The following is a 20,778-nucleotide window of genomic DNA, read 5'->3' on the forward strand; positions in this document are numbered from 1 at the left end:
TTTAAAGGCACCAGTTCAAGTACGGATTAAGTTAAAACACTTAAAACCAATCCTGTATTTGTTTCCTATTGCCACTTTACCAAATTACTACTAATTCAGTGGTTTTGAACAACACAAACGTATCCTCTCACGATTCTGGAGGTCAGATGCCAACATGAGTGTTACAGGCTAAAATCAAGCCCTTCTGGAGGCTCCGGGGAGGGTCTGCGTCCTCGCCTTTCCCGGATCCTGGAATTGGCCGCGTCCTGGGCTCTGGGTCCCGTCCTCGCTCACTCCCACATCGGCTTCCTTTGCCACGTCCCTGCTTCCGCCTGTGACCTGCCTTCCTCTTGTAAGGGCGCTTGTGGCCACCTCAGGCCCACCCAGATCATCTAGGATAACCTCCCCCTCTCTGGGTCTTCAATTTAATCACATTTGCAAAGTCCCTCCTGCCATGTGAGCTGACATATTTACAATTTCCAGGGATTAAGATGTGGACATCTTTGCAGGGTCGTGGTGGTGAGTTGTCTACCACACCTGCCAACAAACACATGACCACCAAAGAATAAAGATCTTCACCACTGACAGGACCCGTTTTCCTTAAACCAGGCAGGGAGAGTTAGCTTAAACTCTTAATTTTAAAAGAACTGATAACTTGACACATCTCTGTAGACTGAATTGGGTCCCCACTCACCCGCCAAATTCATATGGTGAAGCCCTAATGCCCAGAGTGACTGTATTTGGAGATAGGGTCTTTAGGAGATAATTAAGGTTAAATGAGGTCATAAGGGTGGGGCTCTGACCTCATAGGATTAGTGTCCTTATACAGACACCAAGCGCTTGCTCTCTCTCCAAGGACACAGCCAGAAGGTGTCTGTCTGCAGGCCAAGAGGAGAGGCCTCACCAGAACGCAACCTTGATCTGGGACTCCAATCTCCAGAACTGTGAGAAAATAAATTTCCGTTGTTCAAGCCTTCAGCTTGGTTCAAGCCTATGGTATTTTGTTACAGTAGCCTAAGCCAAGACAGTCACGAACCAACAAATTGCTCCAAAGTCAAAAAAGAAAAAGAAAAACGGGAAACAGCGACCTACCTCAAGCATTTCTTCTCTTTGCTTCAGGGCCTCTTTCACTTCAGCAAACTGAAATTGCAGCGTACTGTGTGCATGTTTTTCCCTTTCGAATTCCTATGAAGGAGGAAGACGGTACTAAGGCAGTGGAACCACGCTTTTCCGTCCTGCTAGTTCATTTTCTTATGACTTACATCTCCCCTGGAACAAATTCCCTGCTCCTACGTTGTCACACTCTGCAAGGCTTGTTTTAACAACACAAATCCATCTCTCCAGACTTCGTGGAAGGTACCAGACAATTTACTATAAAATTAACCTGAAGAGCTGATGGGACACGAAGTATTTAATTCTTAAATGGAGTAATTGTGTCTTTTCCCAATCAGCAGAAGATAAATGAATATAATTTTCATAAAATCTTTGATGCTCATAACTGATTATTTCTCTATGGTTAAGAAAGAACAAAATAAATAAAAATTAGGAAATATATATTAACCAGAAAATCTTGACGCATGTGATTGTGCCTTATCCAAGCATGTTGGATCTTTCATGGGCATGTTTTTTCAAGGTTATGATTTTATCTTACATGTAAAACACTAATGTTCTCCTGATAAAACTGTATCCAGTTTACATGTTGAAATTATGCATATCAATATTTCAAGTCACTCAGCAAAGAGCATGGTATTCTTATTCTCAGAGGTTTGGGTTTCCTGGATAAGTGGAGAATGATTGTTTAAAAATATGTTGTTAATATAAATTATATATTATATACACACATATACATACACACATACACACACACAATGCACCACTCTCTATCATACTAAAGCTTACTTTGCTTTTCTCTTCATACTGTCGCCTAGATTCAGCCAGTTGTTCTTCAAGTTCCAACAACATATCTTTCAGAGTATCAACCTGGTACATGAAGTTTGTCTTTTCATTGTCTAGCTGAGCGTTGGACACCATAGCCTTCTTATATTTCTCCTCAACTTCCGCTAGGGAGTCCTGCAGAAAGCAGGTCATATGTTTGAAATTGTAGAAAGAAAATCAAAACAAAGATTAGTCTAGTATTCTTTAAAAAAACACAAAATTCAGCCCTAAATTTAGACTGTAATTCTTAGAGTATATAAATTGGAATAAGAAACACATGGCAATTTTAAATGCACAGAAATCTCCCCCTTTTAATTCAATCAAATTCTCCTCACTCAGAAAATTAGTTACTGTGTCTAGAGGTGAAAGCAATGTATACACTCATTAGAACAAAGGAGACACACAGTGTCGGAAGAGTTGTCGTCACAGAGGATCTTCCCGTTGCAGCGTGTCAGGGCTGTTCAACAGGTTTCTGAAGTAATCACTCAAGACACGTGACCAACAACTGGACAAGAACCAGTGTGTGACGGCTATTGTAACTAAATATCTGCCACAAGCCACAGGAAGCCGTCAATCATCCCTGTTCTGGCTTATGAACCGGGAAAGGATTAATAGTGACTTCAGATTTTTGACCTATAGGAAAACTAAACACGGTGCACAGGTCTCACTGGGTAAGTCCTGGAAAGACAAAGGTCATTCCTTTCAAAAGGCAGCCCAAAGACAGACGCCTGCAAAATAAACAGCGATGCCCTCACGCGGCTCACACCCTGCGGGTCCCAATCCATGAATGGGGGCAGGTGATTCCAGGAGAGCAGAGAGAAAGATCGGACCCACTGGGCACCAAGTACCCAAAGCTAAAGAAAGAGGTGGCAGCTGCCTGGTCAGGTGCAGCAGGTGCTGAGCGGCGGCTTCCTGGAGATCAGGGCTGGTCCCACCCTGCGCTGCCACAGCAAGGCAATGATTTTGGGTGTGGCCAGTTGTTCCAGGTTGGTTCGCTAACTCCCTTTTTATATGAATTATAAAAGCCAGAGTCTTAATTTTTCTCCCTTTAAAGAGAGATGATAAATATGAAATTGATGACTTAGTCATATGATTTATGTCACCTCCTCTGTTTGGTGTCCTTTGATACCGAATTCAGCCTATTTCTCAGGTCCTTTAAGGGGAACTGAGAAGGAAGAAACAGATTGGGCATCTGCTAGATCGGCCATCTGCCATGAGCTGCCTGATGAAGACAGTCACCGGCCGCTCAGCTCACCTTCCAGGAACACGGCACCCAAACTTCGCGGCTGGCACGATGACGTACTAAAACCCCACACTCTAACAGTAGTGTGTATATACTCAAATACATCCAAGGTGACACACATGCAGGCTTAGTAATCAATTAGTAAAATGTTACAGTATTGCAAATAATTTGGAGTTTTAGAAGCATGGCATGTGAGGACTGCCTTATTGGTAGACATCACATATTTTGAGAAGCAAATCAAATGAAGCATGTTTTTATGCAACTCCTACAAAAGGTGAAGAAAACAAAAAACCTTCTCCAAGTGTCTGGTACATGTCTATGGGAAATTAGAAACTGGTTTTAGGCCTGAGGGAAGGATGGTGAGCAGAAGACATACACGGGGAATGTGTTAGTTTAACCCCTTGGACTGAGGAGTTACAATTTCTTTTTTTTGTCTTTTTTTTTTTGAGACAGAGTCATACTCTGTTCCCGGGCTAGAGTGCAGTTGCGTCATCACAGCTCACTGCAACCTCAAACTCCTGGGCTCCAGTGATCCTCCTGCCTCAGCCTCCTGAGTAGCTGGGACTACAGGTACGTGCCACCATCTCTGGCTAATTTTTAAAATTTTTGTAGAAACGGGGAGCCCAGGCCCCCATAGTGTAGGACTACAGGCGTGAGTCGCTGCACCCAGCTGGGAGTTATTATTTTCAAGTTTTGGTTCAAAAAACTGCATTTGGGAAAACGGTGAGCGCACACCCATGCTAGTATTCCTGCCGTTTCGAGTTCTATATCTGGAGTCTCTTTAGAGTAAGCATGCACTTTGAACTTTGTCTTCAGGATCTTTTTAGGTTCAGTTGGGTTAATACTGTGACACCACACTTCCATAAACTGGTACCTTCATCTCTTTCAAGCCCTGCATGTATCTGCCTTCTACGTCCTGAATCTGGTCCTTCAACTCACTGAGTTCCTGAGGAAAGTGGCAAAAAAGGGCAGATGATGTTAAGGAAAAAGGGGTGATTCCCTAAATCTTCTATACTTCTGGGCAGCATCTATTATTTGGGTAGTTTCAGCATCCGATTTTCTTTTTGCTTTTATTAAATGTTAAAGGGAAATAAAATAAATTTCAATACTACAAAGATTAAAATTTAGGTGTATATTGTATGATTTTACACAGTTTCAAAAAACAAGCAAAAGAGCTTCTGAAAACAGTACAGCTTATTCTACTCATATTTAATGATTCCTTCAAGCACTCTGAGTTCCTACTCTGTGCAAGATACAGTGAGATGCTAGAGGTAAAAATCACCAAAACTTTGTCCCTGTATTCATGGAGCTCCAAGTCTCACTTTGCCAAACTCCTGGTGCCCGGGACAGCTCGGGCCTGAGCTAGCCTCCCGGTGAGTTCCTGCTGAACAAACGAAGGGCACTATGCCCTCAGGGCAGAGACAAATCAGGACTGCAATGAAGTCTACTTCCGTGTAGGAAAAGAATAAACAAAGGGCTGCAGGAGGCCAAGGGACAGCACAGGGAAACCATTTTTCTGGTTTCATTTACTTATAAAACATTGGAGCTGGAAGGCGTCTTCAGGGTAACCCAGGCCAAGCCCCCTGGGCAAACGGCCACCCAGTGCTCAGACATCACCAGTGGGAGCCGGTTCCCCTTTTAACCACTTTTAGTATTAGAAAGCTCTGTCACAAATACGCCAGCTCTGACCCCCTTCAGCTCCCTGTCCTGGTTCTGCCCTCCAAGGACAGAAGTTCTAAAAAACTAACCTTCCTTTCAAGTCCTCTTTTTCACACGCAATGTCCCTAGTTACTCTAACAAACAGCATCGTGTGTCTCTTTCACACACAGAGACGGTCACCAAATGCCTGGCATTGTCCTGGCTGCTGAGGATAGAACAGAAAATGACTACATTCCAGTGGGAGGAAAAATCATTAAATATAACAGCAAGGTCTACTAAGGGCAAATGGCAGACAGAAACGCAAGGGCACAATCTAGGCAGAGGGGGAAGATGCTCAGAGGCCAAGGTCGGGTGACAGCACTTGGTGTGTTTGGGGAGCAGGAAATAGTCTGGCCACCACAGGTGCCACGCACACAGATGACCGAGCATCCACACGCTGTGGTCAGCGCTCTCGCCACGTGTGCCCTGCTGGGCAGGGGAGGTCAGGGTTGCTTCCTGCAGGAGACGATATCTGAGCTGGGTCTTGGTGTTACGAGAATGCCGTGTTTTAGGGGAGGGAAGGGAAATGTGACCGAGAAGAAAGTTCCAGAACTTTATGAATTAGATCTTTTTTTTAATTAGAAGAATGATTTTCACAAAAGGTTCTTTTAAGTGAGTAGAGCGTCTTACCTTGATTTCCCTAATGGAGGCCTCAGTGTCGATGGAGATGGAGGTGTCCCCGCTGCCTCTCCGAGAGGAAGTCCCCCCCAGGGAGGCCAGCGTGGCCGCAGACAGGCCCGGCATGTTGCGAGAGCCCTACAATGTTGTGAGGGTCAGTTGGGATTTCAGACAAAAGCAAAATTACGTGTCAGTCTAATATTACAGCACCTTTACGTTAATCCCCTGTCCAAATTGGGAGCTCTCCCGTGGGCGTGTGGTGGGCAGCAAGGGAGGCTCCCTGTGCGGAACCTCACGGTGCTTTGGGGTTTGTCTGGACGAACCGCGAGCCGGTCGGGTCCAGCGTGAAGGCCTCCGCTGTCCTGCAGGAGTCAACACACTGATGCGACTCCTGGGGAGCCCTGAAGGGACGTGACACCAGTGTGGGTGGGCCCCTGCCTCGTCCTGTTCACGTACTGGGGAACATCTTTATTAAGGACCAAGTTCTTGTCAGTTTCAGCCATAAATCTTGGGACCCTCTAGGTTTTTGAATGATTGCTTACCTTCTCAGCAAAATCTTTGTCTGGTCTCTCTTCAACCTGCACAGGAAAATGAACAAATATTAAATACTTATAAGGATTAAATGGATACTATGAATTTAGAGGGTAAGATTAAAAAAATAAAACATTAGCTTCCTTTGCAATTTAAAAAGTGAAAAGTGGGTCTCCAAAAATTTGCCTTTACACATCTTTCGTGTTTGGACGTCTCTCGGAGGGCTCCCTTCTCCTTTCCTCAGTAGAAGCCTTGGGGGTGGGGGTGGGGGTGAGGCCCAGAGCACCCTACAGAGCTGCAAAAGGGTTCTCGGGAATGGTGAACCCCAAGGGAGAGCTCTGGACTATGAGGGTTTCTCGGGATGAGCGGCCGGGACTGGCATTGGTGTTACCTCTTTCTTTGCTCAGTGTGCAACAAAAGACAGGTTTCTTTTCTTCTCTTTACTTTTTTTTTTTCTGGCACATTGAAAGTTCCTTATCACAAGCCCACTGGGAAGGTTACAGGGCTTGAGTTTATCTCCAAACTCTCTGGGAGGAAGCTGTCACCTAATCATGCTTTCCCCATCACGCCTCCCACCTCACTTCCTGCAGCTCAGAACTTCTTCACTTTGCCAGAGAATCATGGGAAGACGTGTGTGGCAACTGCGGACCACACCTCTGATTCAGCAGATGTGAGAGGCGACCTGGGACTCTGCAGTTACCCAGGTGAGCTCACGCAGCAGACAGTTCCGACTGCAGTTTGACAGATCCCGATCGAGCTCTGGCCGAGGCTAGGGCTCAGGAACACTTAAACTGCTCATGACGACATCAGTGCAGGGAGAGCAACAGCAGCTCAGCACAGGGTGCAGCTGCCAGGCACACGGGCAGAGTGCCGGAGAGACAGCGATCTCCAAACCACCGCTTCCTGTCTGGTGCCCCCCGAGTCCGTGGGGGGCCTGACGTCCCTGCCCTCACTGCTCTGTGCCCACCAAGAAAGCTCACTGCTGCCACCTCTCCTCATCCGAACTCCTTGCACCTTCCACTTCCCCTCCAAGCACACCTGAAGCAACCCTCAGTATGAACTTCCCACTCTCATCTACCCAGTTCCTTAGTGTCCTGCGAGCAGGAGAGGAAATAAGTGAAGAGGCCCTCAGATCAGTAGGACGGCCCTAGGGGTGGGCCAGCCTCGCTGCCCACTTTGTTATTAATAAATAAGCCCCCTGGGTGGGCGGGGTTGAGGGGCTTGAATTCCCAGTGGTCCCTCTGCCCAGAGGATCTACCTTCCACTTAGCCACAGCCACTGTCCTCCAAGGGCCAGTCCAAGGCCACGTGTCTCATGGGAGCTTTTCCCAACCTCAGCCTGCCCATGACTCACCTCTCTGATGTCCCTTGGCACTACTGATGTGCCACAGTTATGCCAGTAAAGACAGTCACTCTCCAGGTGTGCCCACACCACCTGCGTCTGTTGATGTGTGTTGATATGTGTAAAAACACACACCTAGAATTATTTTTCCAGATGTGTCTATCACATCGGCCACACTACGTATTTTGGGGCTCTGGGGCAGCCTCTGATGGCAACGGTTCTGTCTCACCTAGCAGAGCCCCAGAGAGCCCTGCGCCAACGTTCTTGGCTCTGAGGCTGCTTTTAGCATTTCAATGTGGTTCTTCTCTTCACCTGGGGGCAAAAATATTCCTGAAATATTTTTCAAATTAAAATTTCAAATAACTAAGGAAAAGTGAACCACCTAGCACCTGGTCTGCTGGGGAACCAATGCAGTAAGTCTCCTGGGCCCACGGCCTTCATTCCTTAGAATTAGTCAGTTTGCAGAACAAATATTAATCACACATTAGCGTAAGTTCCATTTTGTTTGTTGTCTGAATTAAAAGGGACACATATTCGTTACTTTCCGGCAACATAAGGTCTGTAGAGCCCCTTGGATTTCTGCCAGGCCCAGGGAGCCGTGGCACCCCCACGAGCCCCCGCTAGAGGGCAGCGTGTGCCGGCTCTGCCGCGGCCGGCCCCCCAGGGCGGCTGCCCCGCGGCTGCACCCACTTTATAAAGCGCCCCTTTCCTAAAGCCCCTAGGCAGGGATGGGTCGGTAAGCCGGACGGTGGGTTTGACACATAACACAATATTTTACCTCTGAAAATAACAGGCAAAGAAACTGAATAAATAAAAGGATTTTAAACATTGACAAGGTGTGGGGACCACGTGGAGGTGTCGCCACCAACAGGGGATGTGGAGCAGGGAGGGGCCGGGGATGCCTTGGCCACGGGGGCTCCCAGGGGCTCTGCCCACAGCAGCCGGCCCTGAAAGGGCAACAGCACACGCCTGGCAGCCCACTCACGTCGTCACTCTCATCCTCTGAGCTAAACTAAACGTTTTAGGCCCATGGGAAAACCTCATGCCAACAGGTTTATAAAATACGCACATCAATATTTCACGATCACGACTGAGTGAACAAGGATATCTTTTAAAACCTACTAGAAACAGTCACTTCTATAAAATGTCTGTGGAAGTTTAGTTTACGGCAACTTTCCCTTTCAAAAGCAAATGCTTAAAGGAGCACATAAGTATTTTATGAATTCCAACCTCTAACACGGTGTCTAAATGAGTTTACTACTTAGGCTCACGTAAACATGGTGCCCCGTAAGGTTTAAAATACTAGGATTTCCACGTCACCAGCTGCTTGTCCACTTGCCTGGAGACAGAACACAATTCGCGGTCACCCGTCCACGTGCACAGAGACACCCTACCCGAGGGGACAGGCCCAGAAGGAATGTTTGCTCATGGTGTCCCCAACTCCCAGCCAGGCAACACCAGACCCTGATGGGAAACGGTCACCGAAGCAACGTCACTGCAAGGTCCCTCCCGAGACACAAACTGACGACAGCAAACATTGCTCAGAAAACACTCATTCTTAGGGTAATTTTCTTTCAAATTTAACTGACGGCAGAGTCTATCATTGGGTGGAAACGTTTGGTTTTAAATCCAATAATACTTACATTATCCTGAATGACTTATGCTTGAACTTGAGTTTACAATTCAAGGCCCACTTTGCCTCCCAGTCCCTGTCCTGCCTCTTCACGCAACAGGAAACCTGAGTCACAACAGTCTTCTGTTTCTCTCCTTCACTCCTGTTTTCTCTGGATACAGAAGGTAACACAGGGCCTGGGCTCCACTCAGGATATTCCTGACGGACGTTTCAGAAACGTGCTCTGGGTTCCCCGTGGGACTGTGGGGCCGGAAGCGTCAGCTTCACCGCGCAGGTGTGTGGTCCGAGCCTGGTCCTCAAACCTCCCGATTCCAGCGCTCTCTGAGTCCCCCCCACCCCCCGCAGCCGTGCAACTGAGGTTCACACCACACGTGTGACCACTGGGGAAGCACCCATGAGGACACGGACAGGTCTGTTTGCTCACACTACAGCCCTGTGCCCGGAACATTCTAGGTGCTCAGGGACTGAAGGAGAGAACCACAACTTCCTCAAGGAGGAGATCCCGGACGTGTTAGAGAGGAAGAAGAGACCACTCCTCTTCAGGATGGGGAGAAACGAGAATGAGACACAACCACATCACACGTCCCTGTGAGCTGCAGCCCTGGGAGGACCCGGGGAGGGGTAAACTCTAGGTCCTGGTGCTCCTAGGTGGTCTTGGACACCGCAGCACTTTTTCTCAAAGTGGGACAAGTGACCATTTCCTTCATTCTGGTCACTTCTGCTCTTTAATAGCACTGCCCTCACCCTACCCTCTGGGGCACCAGGCTGCCTTTCTCTCTAGCAGATGTGAGTCCCCCAAACCCAGGGTGGCACTCCCTGCAGAGCCCCCCACTGTGACCTCCTCCCTTTCCTTCCTGTCCTCACTCGTACTGGCCCTGGGTGCACAGCCCTGATGAAGTGCCAGGCCGGGTAGCATTTCCCACGAGCCACCACGCTGCAACAATTGTGTCATCCCCTGGATAAGCTAGCTAAGGAGAAACAAGTTAACCATGCCTCATTTTTTCAGTTGTGTTTGTTTTTAAGGATGTCAAGACCCTTCTTTCCAGAATCTCAAGAAGTTTATGTGCCTGGCCAGATGTCACCAGCCAGGAATGAGCTCTGTGACATTTGAGCCTGGTTCCTGTAACTCCCTGTCCCCTGAGGAAGGCCAGACCGAGGGGTCATTCACCTTTGCCGTGACACTCACCCCGACACTGCCCGGAACCAACTGCTCCTCCCTCCTGGGCGGAAGGAGTATAAAGAGTACCAAGCTAGATTTTAAAAATGAAAGTTATATGCTAGCGAGCAGCTGAATATCTTACTATTATTGCTTGATCAGTTCTGGGGAGACTTTTAATGAGGAGCAGTAGGTGCCTGGAGTTCGGGTGGTGTTTGCCACACACCTGACTCGCTCAGCCGCCCGGGTTCTCTCCCTTCCCGCTGGTCTCCAGGGCACCTGTGAGCCCGGCGGGCACAGTCACGTGTGAGACGAGAGTGGGGTCTGCAGGTTACAGAGGGGACAGCCTTCGCTTCCACAGAGAAGCAGGCTCCCGCGTGCTAACGCCCTCCGCTCTCGGACCAGCTCCGGTGCTCTCACTCTCCGTGGCGGGACGGAGGGGAGCAACATCTCTCCAGTATGGGAAAAGTGACTGACGGATGGCACGTGGGCCTTGGCCCCGGAGTCATCGAAACGGGGCGGGTGGGGACGGAGGCGGCTCCCCTCACTATTGTGGCCCCAGAGCTGCTAGAGACTCCCCTGTTTTCTTCCCCAGAGCAGCTGATATCTGCATTTGGTACGAAATCTCACAGTTTTGAAAGACTGCATCTGGTTTAAAACACAAACAAATCAGCAGCACAGTAAGGAAAACTGGCCGAATGAGGTGTCTCTGTGCAAAGGGGCCATCTCAGCCCTGCAGCTGCTGTTTGACCACCAGGAACAGTCCACGAACGTTTAGGCATCAACACGCTGAAGTACGGTGTTGAGTTACCAAGTTAAGAGCCACATTCAAACTTCTCTGTGGCTGGCGGGTAAGAGATCGCCTTGCCCACCCTTCTTCTCTCTCCCCAGGGCTTACCAGGGAGGGTGCCGCTGGCCCTGAGTGTGGAACCCTCCCCTGCAGCCCACAGCCCCGTTCCCCAGCCAGTGTCCCCTCCCTGTTCCCACAGACTTCCAGGCCAAAAATGTCCTGCAAAACCCTCCTTGAAAGAATGCTGAGAGTAGCAGGGTGCAGGCCTGTGAATGTGCATATTCTGAACGACCTGGGGATGAATGTCGCAGAACTAGGAACGTCCCAGCGTTTACAGACCCAAGCTTTATTTTAAACACTGCCTGGGTCTGACAATAGACAACATTTCAAACAGAATGTTCAAAGTCAAACCTTCACATTTTTAAATATTAAAAACCCACACCTTCATGCACACGGCTACATTTTTCTCCCATTGCACAAACTTTCCCTCCTCTAAGGACTGTTAACAACTTCTTTTATGGTCCTTGAAAAATTTAGCAGTGTAATCCTAATAATACCATCAAATAGTAATATTCTAAATTTGGAACCACTGGAAGAGGAGGAGAAAGGGGAGGAGGAGGAAGGGATGAAGGCCGATGGGCGAGGCCAGGAGGCGGACTTACCACGGGGCTGGCCCGCGCCGAGCTGGCCCTGGAGGAGGCGCGGGAGCCGGAGTTGAGGTGGCCGCTGCACTCCGAGGGCTGCCACACAGCCGCCGCCAGGACGCACAGCCAGAAACAAAGGAACAGGGTCAGCAAAGAAGCAACAAGAACAGAGGCTAACCGACAAGTGCTTCAGTTAGCTGTGGAGGTTAGCCACACACACGCAGGAGGAAAACAGAGGTTAGGCAGAGAGCAAACGTACACTCAAACAAGTGCCACCAAGAAGAAAAATAAATTAGTCACATTATCAAGGGAATACAGAATTCTCGGAGTTAGTAAGAAGAAAATAACACACAGCGTCTGTTCAACTTGGATGTGCAGTCACCCTCATTTATACACAGAGAGCCACCCCCCTCGAGGGAATAACTGTTGAGCACCCAAGCCACCTTGCAGTGCAGAAACCGAACGTCAGGCCACGGTGCCTGGTGCCTGGGCACTGGGAAGTTCTGCTTCTCTGCCTTTCCAGGCAGAGACAAAATAAGATTTAGGGTTAATACAAATTGTGTACGGCCTTTTTAAAGTGCCAGATTCCCTTCCACCTGGGTGCCCGTCTGTGCGCACCTGCCTATCCATCTCTCTGAGCTTTCTCGCTTCTGGCGGAGGAAGACACCACAGCTAAATTCCCTCGCAGCTCTGCCTGCCTAACTTTGACTTGTACTCGTATTTGCTCTGGTCTTAGACATATTTGCATGTTGTTATTAAAGAAAATTCTTATTTTCCTCTCAGCAAGGCATGGTGGTGGCGGCAAGATTTGGACACTTTCGGATCACAAGCACCGAGCACATCCTGACCCTCCTGAGGAACATCTGGGAGAGGAACACACGCAGCACCCTGCACTGCTGACAGGAGGGCTCCACCTGGCCCCTGGACGCCCGGCCTGTGCCAGGCGCTGCCCACCCCCTCCGTGGACGTCAGGGCCTGCGCTGACCTGCAGGCTTTACCCTTACGCAAATTATAAGGAGCCTTGGATCTTCAGGGGCACTCAGGGTCTCATCTCAAATAGCAGCTCTTAGTTTCTCTGTCTCGCCACCAGTGTGGATCTCCTGTGACCAGGTAAGGGCTGGCACACTCAAGAAATACTTGTTGAATGAATGAGTGATTTCAACTTTAGACTATAAATAACCATCATGTGTTAATTAAAAGCAGTAAGTGTTTCCCAGGGCTGTGGTCAGGATGGGCCGGTTCTCCGGACCCCTCCTATCTACGCCCACTCCCAACTCCGTAAATATTTACTATACACTCAACTCCGGTGCGAGACGTTGTTCCAGACGCACAGGTGACACTGCTGTGCACACTCCATATGGAAGACATCACTGCCACACATGGCGCAGGCAAGAAATTTACCAGTGTTATTGGCCTCACTTTTTAGCTTTATTATTCAAAACAGGAAAACATGTCAGCGCTTTAAGGTAGAAGAATTTCCCCTGAGGGTTTACTGATACGGAGAGAGAAGAACTTCATCCGTAGACAAATCCTGCTACATTCTGTGTCTCTCACGCCCTGGTCAATGGTCAGTGGTGCAAGGATACGGCAGACTGTTGATGACAGAGCTTACTGCCAACCCCAGTTTCCCTAATCAGAACAGCTGTCAGACCAGCCGGCCTGACTTCACCATGCAGGAAAGAATAAGGTAAAAGTCTCTGTCACTGAGGTCCACGTGCTGCCTTATGTGTGCGAGTCATGGGGCTAAGGCAGGGCTAATGTAAGTCAGAAAGCTCTGAGTTCGAACCACAGCTCCATCTCCTGTTGGCCACATGATCACAGATAAGTCACCTGGTCTGTCATCTGTGACATGGAAGTAAGGACACAGGCCACACGGAGGTGCTGGGTTTAAGAAAGAGAATGCATGTTGGTTTTTTTTCTCTACTTTCACTTTCTGCTAGAAACATCTTCCTTGGCTCCTGGATCAGATGACACCACTGGTGACAACTGTGTCCCAGTGTGTGAAACGACTAAGAAGGTTACTTCACACAGCCATTAGCCCTTCCTCAGGGGTTTCCAGGGGGCAATTCCTGGTCTTCCAGGGGCAGGGGCAAGTCTCCCAAAGTGGGACCAGGACTGTCCGTGCAGGCTTGGGGTCAGCCTGGACCCTGAGGTCACAGCAACTGGGGCTGGTGGTGCCTCAGGTCCAGGGGCCAGGTCCTTGCTGGACTGTCCTAGGCTGAAGGACAAGATGCCTGAGCTGCAGCCTGCCCATAAGCTGGACGAAAACTGGGGAGGCTTTTTCCCCAAGGCACACCCCCAAATGTAAGAAACTGAGTATGCACTTGGAGGGGAACTGGGAGGGTTCAGGGAAAAGATGGACAAGGTCAGGAGCTCTGGAACCTCTGTGTCCCTTCCTTCTTACTCACGATGCTGAGTTTTTGCCGACAGCCTTTGTGCTGCCAGGATGAGATGACCTTTCATTTCCTTAATTCTGCTAAAGCCATCACTCCCAGGCAATTCCCAAGGGAGGCTGGAAGCACAGAAATCACTGCTCACAAAGAGCAATGAGGGCCAAGGATCTAAGGGCTGGTGACTCTAGACGTTCGCCTCAAAGGCGACATGGCAGTACGAACAGAGCATATATGAGCCCTCCATCCTTCCAGACCCTAGAAATTCTACTTAGGCCACCAGAAGACCATCTAGTGCTTGGGAAAATTCTCTTAAAGAATTAGTATGCTCCCTCTTTTCTGATCAAAGAAGATCATTCCGTTGCACTTTGTCTGTCGTATCATAGGCAGGGCTATCTCGGCCTGTAGGCACAGCTGACGAGCTTTCTAACAGCCTACAAACGTGTTCAAGAACTGGGGAAAATATTTAGTATAGTGGGCTCTACTGCATTAAACAATTTCTGCAATATAAAAATTGATACTCAATTAGATGTCAACAAAAACTAGTGCTATGTCAATGGAGTATTAGATTAATATTCATAAAAATTACATTTTAAAGAAACTGTAGGTTAGATTGGCTTACCTCATAAGAATTTGTGAATATCCATGATGATTGGACAAATAGCATTAGTAAATCACAAAAAGGGACTTACGCAATTAATTAGGTAGCCAATTAATTTCAAAAGCAAAATTATAAAAGCATTTCAAGTACTTCTTAGTCCACCACTGTGTTTCAGGCAGGGCTGGAACGCATTGTTACAGGATTGGGGAGGAGCCTCCGAGCGCGGGCGCAGCTACAGCCGCGGAGCAGGAACCGGGACCGAAGGCGCCAGTTCCACTGGTCCTCGGGCCAGGCAAGTTCACCTCCTCACTTTCACAGACCCTCTCACGTCTGTATTTTATTACTTTGCTCACTCATTCGTTCATTTACAAATACTCATTGTACCCAGTTTATTCTGAGAGCTGAGCCCATCATTTCAAATCCTTTGAAGAAAGAGGTGAAAAGACAAAAATATTTTTAAAAGGAAATTAAATATGTGTAATATTTCAAGTCTTTAAATTCGTTCATCTTCCTCCATTATTCAGAAATGAAAACAATTCGTGGCCTGCCAAATTCCTTTTTTTCTCCTTTTATTATTTTGAGAGCACTCCGCTGCTTGTTAGTACGGTCAGCGTGTTACACGGGAAGACACGGCAGAGGGAACTCAATTCAGGTTAGTCTCCCTTTGACCTCGGCGATGAGTGAAGACATTAAACTAACAACCAGAGGTTTCACGAGTCACGTTATCCACGACATTTACGACAACAGAAAATGGAGACGAGACAGCATTTCCTCCCTGTGACATGAGTCATCTCCCACGGCTGGACCCCGCCCTGCGAGCATCCCCAGGGCCGTGCGGGATGGGGGAAAGCGGGAACGCAGAAAGCGCCTTACAGCCCGGGAACCGCCGGCCCTGCTCCACTGCGCCCCGCCAAGGCTGCTCTCATCGAACACAGACGCCTGCGACCAAAACAGACTGTCAGGACGGGCACCTTCCTTTCTCCAAGAGTGCCCAGAAAACACCGAAAACATAAGCTAAGGAAAATCGACACGTGCCAGGAGCATGTCCTGAAAACCACCATGCAGGGCAGGCTGGAAGCCACCTTTTCCAGCTCTTCTCCAAAGAGCCGTGGAGCACACGGAACATGCAAAAATCAAACGAGAGAGAAGTTTTAGCTGCTGTCAACCTGTGTGCCATTCAATCTCTATTATTCTGAAAAACATTCCATGCTAAGCTAAAACTTGTTAATCCAGATTTCAAATGAACATACAATTCAAACATCCTAAATTTTGTCACGGCATCCTCATACATGATGTTTGAAAAATTAATCTCAGGTGAAGTGACTTTGAAATAAAATATTAAACTATGTTAATAGTAGTTTTAATGATAAATATTTTATAACTCTTTAAAAGTTGCTTAGTAGAAAATAATATTTGGTTAGCTTCAAAATATTATGTAATTAATCACTGTGGATAAACAGGAGCTTACAGTACGGAAGTGGCGATGTCAACCTTTGCCCAGTTTAAAGGAACTTAAATTTTCCCCATTTTCCCCTGAGGACACACTGGTTTGGTCAGCCATTGCTATAGCTAATTCGTAAGTGTACAATCTGGTGGAAATTTAGAAAGTTCTGACAATACAGTATGGCTACTTTGAATATTTAGTTTGCTTCCTACATAGCGTAAGTACCCGTATCCAGAACCTGGAATTTGCAAAGAAATACTGTGACATGGATGAGCCTCTGTCCTGGTTACCAACACATTAAAAAGCAGCTTGCTTTCTGCTAACAGGTAAAGCAAACCTTGCGGTGGTTACATTCCTAACAATCCTATCCTGGAGGCCAGGGCAGCGTGACAGCTTTATCAGCCCTCCAGAGAGATAAAACCCAGATCTGGTCAAAGGGACCGACAGGCGCCACCGACACGTGTAAGCTCCGAGCAAAGGTGCAGTCCCGCAGCGGGTGGCACGCATGCGCAGTGGGTGCTGGGTGGGACGAACGCACCCGGTAGCTCCCCGCAGGCCAGGCCACGCGGTGCAGACGCAAGGGCTGCAGGACAGAAGCAAACGGCAGGTTTTAGATGCCTTGGAAAAACATCAGCAAATAATAAGCAATGAGGCCACCATGGTGCTTTCGGTTACCATGACAGCCAAGTCACTGTGCAACAGTTAGAAGGCACCACGTTGTCAGTAAATCTGACAGATGCAAACCCACAACTTTATAAGAAAGGTAAATCTGAGATGATTTTTAACTTTGAAATAGTAAATGCCAGCATCTTTGAAATGTGATTATTTCTAGTCATTTCTTTTCAGGCATTCCTGGATGAAAGGGCCAGGGAATGACACAGAATGGTAACAAGGTCAACACCACCCACAGCAGCAACGAAAGGGACAACTCAGAAGCCAAGGTTAACAAGACACTTGGGGGTGTTTGGTGCATAATTTCCACCTGTGAAGACAGCAGCAGAGACAGTGTATTTTCTCCTATTGCAGGCTCCCAGCCATATCCAAACAGGACAGGGAGCCGTGGGGCTGGCTCGGCGGTCGGCCTGGCACTCTGTGTGCCCTGTGTGTACCCTCCTCGCCAATGGGGAGCCCACGCCGAGGACGTGTGTCAGCGAGGCAGTGCCCGTGAGGGGCCGTGCTGGAATTCAAAGCCTTCACCACTGTGCACAGACTCAGCCACGGATCAGAATCTTGACAGGCTTAAGGCCCCAGGCCCAGGGCACGGCCAGTGAGTCAGAGGTGGTGCGTGGCCGGGCGGTGAGTCACTCAGCGACTCCAGTCTGCATGTGAGGGAGATGACAATTCAACCTCCAAAACGTGACCTGTACTTGGACCTCTGACACAGCTTCCTCGTGTTAGAATAGGACGAGTCTACCTAAAGCTAAAACGGGGAGCACCTTGGGGCTGGACCTGGACGCTGGCTTTATAAAAACAGGAAACAGAGCGGAGAGAGAGCCGGGGAAATAACACTGTTCTGCCCTGGTCCCAAAGACGAAGGAGTCAGATTATGCACAAAAACCTTCCAAATTGTTTCCTGGACACATTTACAAGAGAAAAATATTTTTAAAAAAACAAATGAAACCCCAAATGGGGAACAATTGCTGGAAAAGGAGGAGAGACCCAGGAGACCAATTATTCTGGACCTGAGTTTTTGAAAATACACATTTAATAAAACCCTCCTTTCCTAAATTCCTTTTTTGTATATCAGGTCCTAAATATTTTAGATACTTTTTTGAAAAGATTGAGAGAAGTCTTAGCAAACTAGTCAAGCCAATTATGAATAAAACACTTACTGAGCTCTGCTCTTTTGACTTCATATAGAAAAGGTTGAAGTATCCACTAAGTTTAATCAGCAATTAAAGGATGCACAGAAGGAAAGAGCAGGAGGCAAAGTGACGTGAAAAGGAGACAGACTCAGTTTCCATTCAGCACACGCAGGGCACAAGGCCACCACTGGGAAGCCCAAGGTTGGAGCAGCAGGGTCCTTGTAACCAGAGCAAACAGGCAGGCGGGAGGGACAGAGGCTCACACCCCCATGTCATTCAAAGGAACATCGGCACTGTCAGTTCAGACACGACCTTTTACAACAAAAACAGTAAAGGGCATGCACTTATCGGGGAGGGGAAGAAAGATGATCAGAAGGAAATAGAGATGGTCCAGCCCATTAACTGACAAAGCTATTAGATGAGACCAAATCAGGATTTTTTTTTTTTTTTTTGAGACAGAGTCTCACTCTGTTGCCCAGGCTAGAGTGAGTGCCGTGGCGTCAGCCTAGCTCACAGCAACCTCAAACTCCTGAGCTCAAGCGATCCTCCTGTCTCAGCCTCCCGAGTAGCTGGGACTACAGGCATGCACCACCATGCCCGGCTAATTTTTTCTATATATATTTTTAGCTGTCCATATAATTTCTTTCTATTTTTAGTAGAGATGGGGTCTCGCTCTTGCTCAGGCTGGTCTCGAACTCCTGAGCTCAAACGATCCGCCCACCTCAGGCTCCCAGAGTGCTAGGATTACAGGCATGAGCCACCGCGCCCGGCCGGCAAATCAGGATTTTTGAGTCTACACACAAACACAGATTTTAACTGACAGCAAGACCATGGAGGTTTTGAAAGTGTAATTCGAGTTCTGATTTGTAAAGTTTTGTAGGAAAAACTCAAAACCAAGAATTTTCAGGGATATCACCCTCTATTTTATGTAATAAAATACTTCGTCAGAGATGACCTCCTGCTTGGCCCCTCGGTTAGGCATTTACATAATGAATACGACGTGTTCAGGATTCACAGAAGTTGTGATAAACTCAGTAGCACAATGCTGAGACTGACAGTATGCACAACATTTCTGGGGAGTACTACTATATAAATTAATGGCTTCCCCCCACAAATGTCTTACTCAAATTAAAAGATCCTTGAAGGGGAAGCTCGTTGCTTCAGATTTCTTTGTTGACATATTCTAATCATATGAGAACAGCGCAGTCTTTGAAGATGTTCCATGCAAGTGACTTAACGGCACCTTAAGGTAACTCTTCAAGGTCCCCTACCTTGTGCCTCTCGTTCCTGTCCCTTGAACAGGCCACATCAAAATGACCGGGAGAGGGAAGTGAAATTCTGGGGTGCACCAGGAGAAATTTTTACTATTTAACACAAATATTGGAACTTGTTCCAGGAGTTGGGGAGAATGCCCTGTGTAGATGTCGCTTTGTCAACCCTGCTGGGGGAGACGGCACGAGGGCCCCCCAGCCACGTGGAAGAAAGTGCCCGCGGCCCCCACTCGGTACCCCACTGTCACGTCCAGGGTTTGCTCTGACAGACCTAACACACTTGAAAAGTTATTCCGAAGGGTCGTAAGTACTATGTTCACACTGATAATTCTCTGTGATTGTACTTCAATAAAATTAAAGAAGCCGGTGTGTTGTGTAGGAACACATGGGCTCCTCCAGAGCATGATGACCAGGAAGATTCTAGGGGGAGGGGTGAGTAAAATGAGACTTCAGACAGGGATGATGGGGACGTGTGACCTCAGGGAAAGAGCTCTGATGTCCCTTATGTTTGAATGGGCCGGCTCTAATTTTGGCGTTTAACCCTTTGGAGGTGGGTTATTTCTCTTAAATGAATTTATGAGTAAATACAAGCTGAACTTGGGTGAATAATTTGTATCTGAGCAGTAGATATCTATCACCGTCTTCTATTTTAGACCAAGTATCTCAGCTTGTCAAAATGAGGAGGAAATAAAGTTTTTTTAATGACTAAGTGCTCTTTGCAGTAGCACAACCTCCCCTTGAATTAAGAAAATAAACAAGCTCTTTTTCAAAGTGCTGAAACCCACCAATACCTTAGGGCTTATAGCTCATCGTATATCCAGTCAAAACTCACCACTGGGGGACAGGAAGGACATCAACTTAGGTGAGGGACGGAGTATTAGCCATTACAGGGTCTGGGAGGCAGCAGGAGTTTGGAAAGTGGACAAGCCGCAGGGGCGAGGGAGCTGCCCGCACCTTCGGAGCTGCTTTGGCATGGGAACGTGAATGAGGCCTGTCAGAGGGAGGAAGAGGGCCGGGACCTGGAGTTAAAAGACTGTGGCGGGGAGGAGGCAGAGCCCCTAGCAAGAGGGGAAACAGGACTGGGGTAAGGAGAGTAGGGGATGGAAGGGGGTCCAGCTAGTTCTTCTAGAAGCATTTTAACAAGGTCAAAGGGTACATGGTAGGGTGGGAGTAACGGAGACAGAAGAGGCACCGCATGGATGTCTGACTTTTTCTGATTTTCCGATTTCAGAGGCGGAGCGGTTGTCGGGGTAGGGCACTGCCCTGTTCCCAGCCCCGCAGAGCTTCTCCCGGGAAGTTCTCAGAGTTCACGGCCTTTGCTCTGCTCCAGGGTCTCCTTATGCTTAAAGAGCTCTGCCTGGTTAGTTCCTATTTATTCTTCTTGGGCTTTTATTTTCCTATTTATTCTTTCAAATTCAGTTCACATCCTTTGTTATGACACTTTCTGCCAACATTAGTGTCTCCCTAGCGTCCTGTCTGCTCACCTGTTCACACCTGCCCTAGTACCCGGCGCCGTGTTCTGTCTCTGTGAGAGCGCCTGTCTCACCTGCTTATCTCTGTGACCCCAGGACCCATTCGGTTTCCTTCTTACCTAGACTAGTTCCCTCATTTTGCCGAGTGAATATGAACCTTAACTAGGACGAACAAGCCTTAGCTATTTTAGGGCTCTTAAATAACAGAAATTATATCTATCAAGATT

At 48.0% G+C, this 20,778-nt stretch overlaps 1 protein-coding gene across 5 annotated transcripts in view; it reads right to left on the reverse strand.

The window, feature by feature from the left end:
* The window catches only part of LRRFIP1 (LRR binding FLII interacting protein 1), a 138,025-nt gene that overhangs the window by 21,938 nt on the left and 95,309 nt on the right, over positions 1-20,778 (reverse strand). For 4 of the 5 annotated variants that reach the window (XM_069465918.1, XM_069466001.1, XM_069465758.1 and 1 more), the window contains 4 exons: positions 6,016-6,051; positions 5,486-5,611; positions 1,879-2,049; positions 1,072-1,164 (listed from right to left, as the gene is read on the reverse strand). In XM_069465918.1, coding sequence (XP_069322019.1) covers positions 1,072-1,164; positions 1,879-2,049; positions 5,486-5,611; positions 6,016-6,051 — 426 coding nt within the window. Of the gene's footprint in view, positions 1-1,071; positions 1,165-1,878; positions 2,050-4,031; positions 4,104-5,485; positions 5,612-6,015; positions 6,052-20,778 lie in introns of all 5 variants that reach the window. The other variant, XM_069465675.1, reaches the window with a different exon arrangement.

The sequence above is a fragment of the Eulemur rufifrons genome, chromosome 1 (genome assembly GCF_041146395.1).
Source record: "Eulemur rufifrons isolate Redbay chromosome 1, OSU_ERuf_1, whole genome shotgun sequence".
Lineage (NCBI taxonomy): Eukaryota > Metazoa > Chordata > Mammalia > Primates > Lemuridae > Eulemur > Eulemur rufifrons.